This window comes from Cornus florida, unplaced genomic scaffold (genome assembly GCF_030987335.1).
Source record: "Cornus florida cultivar Cherokee Brave unplaced genomic scaffold, ASM3098733v1 CherokeeBrave_3.0.0_Hap2_Chr06, whole genome shotgun sequence".
Lineage (NCBI taxonomy): Eukaryota > Viridiplantae > Streptophyta > Magnoliopsida > Cornales > Cornaceae > Cornus > Cornus florida.
Genome location: NW_026775576.1, coordinates 97,449,687 through 97,460,149, shown reverse-complemented (window position 1 = coordinate 97,460,149; position 10,463 = coordinate 97,449,687). Strand labels below are relative to the sequence as shown.

Here is a 10,463-nt window from a genome sequence, read left to right as displayed (position 1 = left end):
TCTACACTTGAATCTGAAACAACACCATCATCACCAGACTCATAGTAGGATAAACCATCATCTGAATTCATTTCGCAACCACAATAGAAGAGTCATCAACATTTCCATCATTATCACTATTCTAAGTTGAATTATCATTATCACTACCATTTTTTTCAGCATTTCAATCCTCATCCTCAGTACTGAACCCATATATGTCATCATATTCCTCATCTTCTCCTTTATCATTCTCCTGACCCACGTTCTCATTTAACTCCTCATCTTCCCTTTCTCATGCTCCCCACCCATGTTATCATTAACTTCCTCTTTTTCACCATATTCGTCACCCATATTTTGTTCAACAGGAGACCGAAGCCAATGCATAGAAACTATGTCTAAATTTTCAACTGCAGTAAGTGCTGGAGTCAGTGGCATGTCTAAATTTTTAACTTTTTGAAATTCTACATATAAAATTATATCTCCAACACCACTATAGAAACCAAACATATCTAACAAGTCCTTGTCCCTTTCAACCAACAACCTATCAGTAGACCCTGGTATGTCACAACAAATTTGTAATTTTAACTCATACTCAGGTAGGACCCCCATTTTTTGTGCAGCAGACATAATATCCTCTTCCAAGTCAAACGCGTTGTATCTATCTGGGTCAACATTGCATAACCAAGTGACTTCATCCAACAAATGGACTCTAAGGTCATGTAGGTCAGACATAACTCTGAAAATAACAAACACCAAAGGGATTAAAATATAAAAACATGATTAACTATACAAATTCATCATTAACATGGATTACAAATGAGCCTACAAAATGGATTACTAAAATACAAACAAATAATATAAAAATATTATTTAACGTTGCTATAACATGATTAAATCAACAAAATGATTAATTTGTACAAACTCTAATCCTATAACATGGATTAAAATATACAAACACCTATAACATGGATTAAAATACAGCAAGCATGCAAGGGTTATGATAACATAATACTTAATAGATTTTCTTAGATGCACTAACAATATTGACAAACACTGACACATATACACACACACACACACAGAAACCTATAAATATGCAGATATAGATACAATACATAAAGTGCAACCAGAAAGAAACCAAAGTTATTACTTAAACTTTTAGACCCATGATACGAACCCAGAAAGTGCTACAAGAAAATTTAAACCTTGAGATGAACCCTAAAAACCCAATCTCAAACTCTCAATACAACCCTAAAAACCCAAACTCAAACTCTTAACCCTCAATACGAATCCTAACTAAAAGATAATAAAAATCAAAGAAATTGAGAGAAGACAAGAGAATGTTTAAGCTTCTAGAAAGTAGAAGCCCATGAGTTTAATACTTACTTGACATGGTTTTGGTTTTGGCTACCAAAAACCCTAAATCATCCCCTAACGGGTACGAATAGTTGGTGAAAAGAGAAGAGATGGTAAAAAGAGAAGCAGTCAATGTTTAAGCTTCTAGAAAGTAGAAGCCCATGAGTTTAATACTTACTTGAAATGGTTTTGGTTTTGGCTACCAATAACCCTAAATCATCCCCTAACAGGTGCGAATAGTTGGGTGAAAAGAGAAGAGATGGTAAAAAGAGAAGCAGTCAACGAGTTTAATGGTAGGTGAAATATATATATATATATATATATATATATATATATATATATATATATATATTTTCTGACTTGAAAAGTAATAATAAATTTAGATGGGCATTTTGGTTTTTAAAATTTAAGAATATAAATGTAATTACACAATAATAGTTAACATCATCCAATCTAAAGTTGTGATAGGGGAGGTCCATGTAATTCAACAAATAAGAGGAGAGGTCTGTGTGTGTTGACGAAACTTTAGGGAGGTCAGTGTAATTTATCCTAAAATATATTTGTATCCTCATTTAAAGAAAAGTCATTGACCAAAGTGTCCACATAGCTCATATATATATATACACATGTTTTGCATATATGAAATTACTCCATTATATAAGCTCTTCATCATGGTCCACGGAATTTCTTTCACCAAATTCAGTGCAAATTAATCGAAATTACTCCTCAGTTTGGTTAATGGAAAAACTGAGGAAAAAAATATTTTGAAAGTTATGTAACACTTTCTTAATTTAACTAAACAAGTTGCCAAACCAAAATAAAATAGGATTTTTTTATTATTATTATTTTAAATTCCAAAACATGTAAAAGGTAAATAATAATAATAAACTTTAAAAGAAAGATTATTGTCTTACAATAAATTGGGTACATGCACCTTAAAAATGGCCCTGGAGTGTATTTTTTAGGTCCAACTTCCTGTTTTCCCCTGTCAGGCCCAATCAATAAATCAAACCATCTCCTATCCTCGACCTTTTACCCCGATTGGACCGGAATGATTTAGAGAGGGAGAGAGCAAGTGCAACGATGAGAATGCCAAGGAGGTTGGCGACAGATTGGAAGAAGTTAAAGTCGTCGGTAGCGCTAGCAGCGATGAGAATGCCAACAATGTCGGCGACGACGTCTTTGGGCAGAGGTGCCGACGGATTTGAAGAACACGAAGTCGTTGACAACGTCAACAGCAAGTGAAGCTCTGAAACCAACCCAAAAGCTTCGACCGCAAAAAAGTCCCAAAATATACATAACTTGAGAGAGAAGTGCGAGAGATACTGCACAATGTGTTGTACTACATGTAAAAGTATATTTACAGCAAATAATCATTAAAATAACAAGGATGGAATGGTAAATTCATTACTCTGGTCACCGGATATGAATGTCGATCCTATAGGGGAGGTAAGCGTAATTATTCTAACTAGAGGGATGCAAGTGTAATTTAATATATTTGCAGGGAAGGTAACTATAAATTATCCTTATAATTTTTTAGTTAATAGGGTGTAAGTTACACGTGTACTCCCAACTAATGAAGAATTATAGTCTTAATTTGTATTAAATATGGTTGTACATTAATTAGGGTCTCACATAATAAATACGTGTATATATGAATGGCATATTAAGTAAACATATTGAGATTCAAATCTAAATTTTATAATTTTTCTAGTTAATTTGGTACGTTACAGATGAGCATGCTGTCAAAGTGATTTATCTTTTAACTATATTTATCTTTTGGTATTTAAAGAGGGAGTAAAAAGCATTGACATATAAATTAGTGAGAATGGCCATGAGATCTAATGATAGAACATCACGACTGAACTTACTCCAAATGGGATGATAGGTTAGAAAATTGAACTGTTACTTTATATATATAAGGTAATTTTTCTCAAACTCAAACTTCCAATTTTTCACTTGTTGGCTCAAGCTTTTGTACATCAACTAATAATAGTTACTTGTTGAAGAAAAGTTTCTAGGAATTTTGAAAATAATATTGGAGAAGCTACTAAAAATAGATGGTCTATATGTTTCAATTATTTTAAAACAGTTTCTTAGGAAGTTTGAAAATAAAAACCTAAATCATTTGAGTCATTGGAATCATAGAATATTCTTATTTTCTTTCACATTCCCGTATATGCCACTCAGAGAGGACGAATTGTCTCGCATATTTGTCAAGATGTCAACGGCCGAGATTACCCAAAGCCATGTGAATTGTCCTAAAAGCCCTTGTTGATTGATCAGACGGCCTACCAAAGTAGGTGGGACATTTGTTGTTATCAATAATCACTCTCCACGTGTCCTATAATTAAACTTTACAGGTCACATTAACGGACGACTCGGTTTTGCCGTTAGTTTCATGGTCTAATCTCTATTTCCATCTTCATTCATCTCTGTCTCACCTCTTTTTCTTCTCTTCAAACCAGAGGTTTCAAAATTTCACAAAGAAAATTAGGGTTTCACATTTGCTTTTTTGTTTATGTACTTATATACATATATATATTTATATAAATATATTTATTTTATCTATTTGTAGATTGGAGTTTTTTTTTCCAAGTCGCTGCATTTTTTTTCGTTAATCAGGTATTCACAATCGATTGCAAAGTTTATAGAGATGAATGTAATAGCTCTTTATTTCACTCTCGAAGTCTATGAGAATTGTAGATTTTGAGGGTATTTATGGGTCAAAGTGAAGGATTTTAGTATTTATTTTTGTCAATTTCATCTTGAAAATGGCGTCGTCTTCGGGATTGTCGTATTGGTGTTTCAGATGCAACAGGTTGGTTCGGGTTCGGAGCCGTGAAAGGATTTCTTGTCCCCATTGCGGTAGTGGTTTCGTGGAGGAAGTCGGTTCCCGCCATCGATCTAATCGTCGTCGTCCCCCTCGATCTTCGGCTGCTTCCGAAACCCATTCAGAATCTTCGATTTCGGGTCGTAGTTCTGTTGAGAGGGCTAGGAGAAATGCTGTTTATAATCCGATTATTCTACTCCGTGATGATGGTGGAGGAGAAGATGGTGGCGGTGAAAGGGTTAACTACGAGCTGTATTATGAGGAAGGTGACGGTTCGGGTCTTCGTCCATTGCCGGAGAGCACGTGGGAGTTTCTGATGGGATCTGGATTCGACCGCCTTCTTGACCATTTGGCTCAGCTGGAAGCTAATGGTATTGGGCTGTTTGATCAAGCTTCAGCATCGAAGGCTGCTATTGAGTCACTGCCCACAATCAGGATTGGTAAAAAACAAATTGTGACCGAATCGCATTGTGCAGTTTGCAAAGAACCGTTTGAGCTTGACTCAGAAGCTCGTGAAATGCCCTGCAAACACCTTTATCATTCGGATTGCATTTTGCCTTGGCTTTCCTTGAGGAATTCTTGCCCGGTTTGTCGACATGAATTGCCTGCAGATGTTCAGGATAATGGCGGAGACTTGTCAGAAACAGAGCAGGGTTCAAATGGACTGATGATATGGAGATTACCAGGTGGTGGGTTCGCAATTGGCAGGTTTTCGGGCAGGGGAGATGAGGAACGTGAGCTCCCTGTTGTTTACACGGAAATGGATGGTGGGTTCAATCGTGGTGGCTCTTCCAATGATGGTGGTGCTCCCAGGAGTGTTGCATGGGAAAGAAGCAGAGGAAGAGAGAGGAGCCGAGTGAGTCGTGCCTTTCGCAATTTCTTCTCAATGTTCAGAAGGTTAAGATTTTCATCCTCTCGTTTTAGTTTGGAAATTGGATTTAGGCGAAGCCGCTCCCATTCTAGTCTTAATAGGTTCTCAAGAAGGCGCAATCGTCATTAAGGTATGGAAAGTAACAGAGCTACAAGATGGTGATTCTTGTATATAGTTGATTTAATGATAGTGCCAATCATCTTGATGAGGAAGGGAACCTATATTGTTTGTTTAATGTATATAACAATCCATTGGAAAGAAATATTTGAAAACTTCTCCAATTGTAAATTCTGTTCCTAGATAAGTACTTGGTATTTGTCATGGGGAAGGAGGAGTAAGATCATACATGAAGAGGGTGGCCTTTGCATATTATGGAGGTACCGACCATCACTTGCACCACTGTGTCTGCATCGATGCTTGAGTTTAAAGGTTACATCAATGAACTTGTTGGAATAATAAATTCTTGCCTTTTCTCTTTTGTGCAACTCGTTTATTGCAGCTGAATATAGCAATATTTTCGATTGTTCATTCCGTTTGACATGATTGTTGCCTCTACTTAGTGGCTCTTGTGCTTGTTGGAAGTGTTCAATTGACAACACCAGTCTTTCAGTTGATCTTCTATGTTTCATTTTTTTTTTTCCTTTTTCTTTTTTAACCATTTAAATCGGTCTTTCAGTAATGAATTTATATTTGTGATTGCCCACTTTCAGTAGTTGGAGAATGCAGATAACATATGAACACCGAATAATTTGCTGAACTTGTTTCTTGAATATTGTGGTCCAAACTAAAATACTGGACTGGTTATACTCAGGGCCATTGCTTGTGGAGACACCTTTAAGTAATTCACCATGTCAAAAGTTTTCTAGCCCTTTTGAGGTTTTCTTGGCTTTCAGTTCCATTACTTATTTACTTCCACTCTGTACCACGAAGAGCTTCAATTATTCGACTTATACTATTATGTTAGTGTACGGTGTTTTGGAGTATTCCCCTTCAAATGTCAACTATACAGAATGATGGAGTTTTCTGGAGACTCTAGGTAAAGATCCCTTGTATCCTCAAGAATATTCTCCCGAGTGAAGGGAGAAGAAGAAGATGAAGAAAAGCACAAAGTTATGCAGCTTCAGAAGTCATGAAGGTATGAATCGTATGATCCTTCTTCCCACTACTTGTTTGAACACTCTGCTTGGCATTTTTACCTCATATGTTTTTCTTTTAGCTGCAGTTGGGTATCTTTACACTTATTTTCATAGTTGATTGATCTCATGTAAATTGGCCCTTTGCCCATGTGGTGCACATTTAATGTTTAAAGGAAGGGGAACACCAAAATTAACTTGGATTGAGTTTGCAAGGAAAAATATGATAGCTCAAGGTTGAAATGAAATTCTGACTTCAAATAGAGCAAAATGATGGAACGTGCTTCATATAGCCAACCAAGATACTTAGAACAAGGCTTTATTGAGTTGAGTGATTGTTGGTTAGGGCACTGGACCATGGGATGTTATACATTTGGCCATGTTTATCTCTAAATGCATAGGTTGAAATATGAAAATTCAGTATGAAATTCGGCAGCGATGAGGCTGCCTATTGATTAGATTAAACTGACTAGATCATTGAGACAACTATTATTAGTCAATTATAATAGATTCCCATGAATGCCATGTTGATTTTCCATGTTGCCAGTCAATCTCTTTCAACGCCTCATTTTATGCTGTAAGGTGAGTGTTTTGGATTTTCAGCAGGAAGCCAGATGAGAGTTTAAAATGAAAGTGATGTGGATATTGTGGACATGTAGGTTAGGATATGGCTTTGGCTGAGTCAGTATTTCTGTGGGGACCATCCTTATCTTGACAACCACAAGAATCTTGAGTTGTGACGTGGCCTTATCCAGTAATATCATGCATATCGTGGACAGTAGATACTCGCAAAAGTGTGCTACAAATCTGCGGCTGTGTAATATTTTACATCTAACAGAGAAACTAAACTAATTAGAAGTTGAACAAAATGGCATCCGTAGCTCATCTACAGACCTTATTTTCTACGAATTCACCAAAGCAAGCAGCATCAACTGGTGTTCCCTCTCTCTCCAGCAGATCAACATTCTTGGGTTCAAAAGTTGAATGTTGGAACAGGATTGAGAAGAAGAAAAGGCATAGATCTTTGAGTGTGGTTGCTGCCATTGGAGATGTATCAGCAGATGGCACCATCTATTTGATTGCTGGCGCAGCCGCGGTGGCTCTGCTAGGAACCGCCTTCCCTATCCTCTTCTCTCGCAAGGACCTGTAATTTCTGTTCCATCTTGCTTTTGCATTGGAATCTCGTATTTATGATAATTTTGCTTCATGGATAATCATTTTTGACTTTTATCTTTGCAGGTGTCCTGAATGTGATGGTGCAGGTTTTGTGAGGAAATCGGGGGTTACCCTGAGGGCTAATGCTGCTCGGAAGGACCAGACTCAGATAGTTTGTGCTCGTTGCAGTGGCCTCGGCAAGCTCAATCAAATCGATAAATAGACAATCTTACACTATTCAACGTCTTCCTGATATGTGAAATCTAGACCCCAACACTCCCCTCCAATGCTGTACTGCACTCTCCTCCTCAAGCATCACTGCTGTTTTTTTCCTTTGATCACTGGACTTGGAAACTGTATTTACGTGCTAATGAAGTGTTGTTACTGTTGTCCCAATTTCAGGATGCTGCATATTTGTTGTGTTATTTTTGCTGATAAATTATTACTCATTAGTGACAATAATGCTATGTTTGGTGTATAGAATTCGCACTTTGAATTTAAAATTTGGGATCGAAAAAATTTAGTATAAAATTTGAACCAAATTTCTTCTATTCCTAAATCCAAGGTACTAATTTGGTACTACCAAATATTTCATAAATGAATTTGTATAAATTATTCGGTAAATTTGCATCAAATTTGTTCACCACTATGCAAAAAATGACAAATCTACCCTCACTCTTTTGGAAGTTACAAACAGCTGCACACCATTTGATTGGGAGAGGAAGTAATACATGATTTCAGACTTGTTAATCTATACCTCTGGGACATTTGAATAGCTTCTTTTTATAAGTCGATTACCCTGTATGATTAAAAATTGTATAGCAATGAACAATTTTTTTTGGATAATCAAAAATTGTTTCGAAGAAAATAAAATATTATATATATATATATATATATATATATATATATATATATATATATATATATATATATATACTCACAGGTGAACTTATAGTTCTCTGTCATCCTTGATCATGACATGTAAAAGATAATCTTGTATCTTCAGACCATTCGCGATTAATGAGAAACACTCCAAGCAAACATATTTGTTTCAGAATTTAAGAGTCGTCTTTGAATCCTTCAAATTTTCGGAATCATTATTACATGGTTACAGGATCACTGGTCTCATAATCAAACCAAAATTTTCACGCTTAACAACCTAATTTTTTTCTTCATCCTATGTAATAAGAATGGTTATTACCCATTGTGGGGGCAAAAATCTTCCCTTCCAATTAAGACAAGACACATCAGCACATAAGGAGACCAACACAAATATTGAGATTATTCAATCTTCAAATACCTCTACAAGAAGCTTGGGCCGGGTTAACTAAGTATAGTGAGTTGAACTCATTAAGAAGACCCAAGATGATGAGACCCCAAGCCCAATTACAAATATATTACTAAGCCCATTTTTAGTAACAGATCTATTATTAGAAGGATTATAATCTATGGAAACCAAATAATGTAAATCCTTATTATAAGGATAGTATAATGTGATTCAGATTCTTGAGGACAAGCAATGCGAGTCCTAAAAGGACTCGACTAGGGTTTTTCTTATATAAAAAGGGGTAAGGACCCTCAATAGAGGACAGACAGAAAAAAAAGGCAAAGCCCCCAAAAAAGAGATCCAATTCTTATCGCCAGAACTACGTTCCGACCTGATTCCCATACTCTATGAGGCGGGATACATAGGCAATCTAGGTAATCCTAGGTTCGGTCATATCATCAAAATACCCCCTAATCTCTATACAATTTCTCTAGTTCGATATTTTTTCTCCATTATTATTTTAGGTGTAGTAATTGTAGAGATTTTTTGACTTGTCAAAGTCGAACGAATTTTTACACTTACACTTTGGCGCCGTCTGTGGGAATCAGAGAAGCACGAAAGTCAAAGTACTTTAAGTTAAAATCTCCAAGTCCCAATTCCAGGAACGTATCTAGCTACGTGACGAAGTCGAGCACAACAAAAGTAGAACCACGCGTTTGGATGAAGGACAACAAACCGAAGGCTAATCACCAAAGGAATATTCCCAGACAATTTTGCAAGCAAATATTCAAAGGACTTAAAAGGTATTCCAATAGTTTAATCTTCAATCAAGGTACGATCGCCTCTTTAATTAATATATTCTTCTCAAATTCTATTATTGAATCAAAACCCAAAAGCCATGATTAGAGTCAATGTTTTTCTTGTAGAAATTAAGAGGATGGTAAATCTATAGAATTTATATACGCATATTGGGTCGTTGATTTTATGCAAAAGTTGATCCACAAAATTATATATCAAAATCTTAGTTTACCTGAATTATTTTATTTGATATTAATCATGATCCTTAGAGCAGTGGAATATTTAAAGATCTGAAACTGAAGCTGTGAAGCATAAATATTTTGTCTGGATTTTCAAAATAGAGACAAAAAAAAAAAAAAAAAAAAAAAAAAGACTTCTCTGTATAACTCAAAAGTTGTTACAGAGCGTCCGCTAATACTAATAAGAGCGTATTAGGAACTTGTTCGGTACCCAGATTGACTTTTGATAATAGGTCTTGCGCACCTGCTTTATCCGCTTGCCTATACATACCTAACTTCTGTTACCAATCAACCTAAATCTAGGCTATATTGATAGTAAATACTTATTTCAATAGCAGGAATTAGTTGATTTTTTGTCTCAAAACGCAGATGTGTTTGCATGGAGTCACCTAGACATGCCAGGAATCGATCCTTCTGTATCTTGTCACTCGTTGAACGTTAACCCCAATGCAAAACCTGTAAAGCAGAAGCAGTGACGGTTTGCCTCCGAGCGCAACCGAATTATTACCGAGGAGGTTGACAAGCTACTTGATGCGGGGTTTGTAAGAGAAGTGTACTACCCTGACTGGTTATCGAATGTGGTCGTTGTGCAGAAGAAAAATGGGAAATGGCGCGTATACATTGATTTCACCAATTTAAACAAAGCCTGTCCGAAAGATAGTTTCCCGCTGCCAAAGATTGATCAGATGGTGGATGCAACTACTGGATATGAACGCTTGACCTTTTTAGATGCTTATTCAGGTTATAATCAGATCCCTATGGACCCCGTTGATGAAGAAAAAACTTCTTTCGTTACCGAACGCGGGACGTATTGCTATAAAGTTATGCCATT

General features: G+C 36.2%; 2 protein-coding genes across 2 annotated transcripts; both read left to right on the top strand.

Annotated features, from left to right (window-relative positions):
* Positions 1-3,741: 3,741 nt before the first annotated feature.
* Positions 3,742-5,577, top strand: LOC132313184 (E3 ubiquitin-protein ligase RDUF2-like). Its single transcript, XM_059811863.1, has one exon. The coding sequence runs from the start codon at positions 4,110-4,112 to the stop codon at positions 5,166-5,168; it is 1,059 nt and encodes a 352-aa protein (XP_059667846.1). The 5' UTR covers positions 3,742-4,109; the 3' UTR covers positions 5,169-5,577.
* Positions 5,578-6,967: 1,390 nt separating this feature from the next.
* LOC132313185 (uncharacterized) lies at positions 6,968-7,723 on the top strand. The gene is made up of 2 exons (XM_059811864.1): positions 6,968-7,318; positions 7,412-7,723. The coding sequence occupies exons 1-2, from the start codon at positions 7,041-7,043 to the stop codon at positions 7,548-7,550; spliced, it is 417 nt and encodes a 138-aa protein (XP_059667847.1). The 5' UTR covers positions 6,968-7,040; the 3' UTR covers positions 7,551-7,723.
* The last annotated feature ends 2,740 nt before the right edge of the window (positions 7,724-10,463 follow it).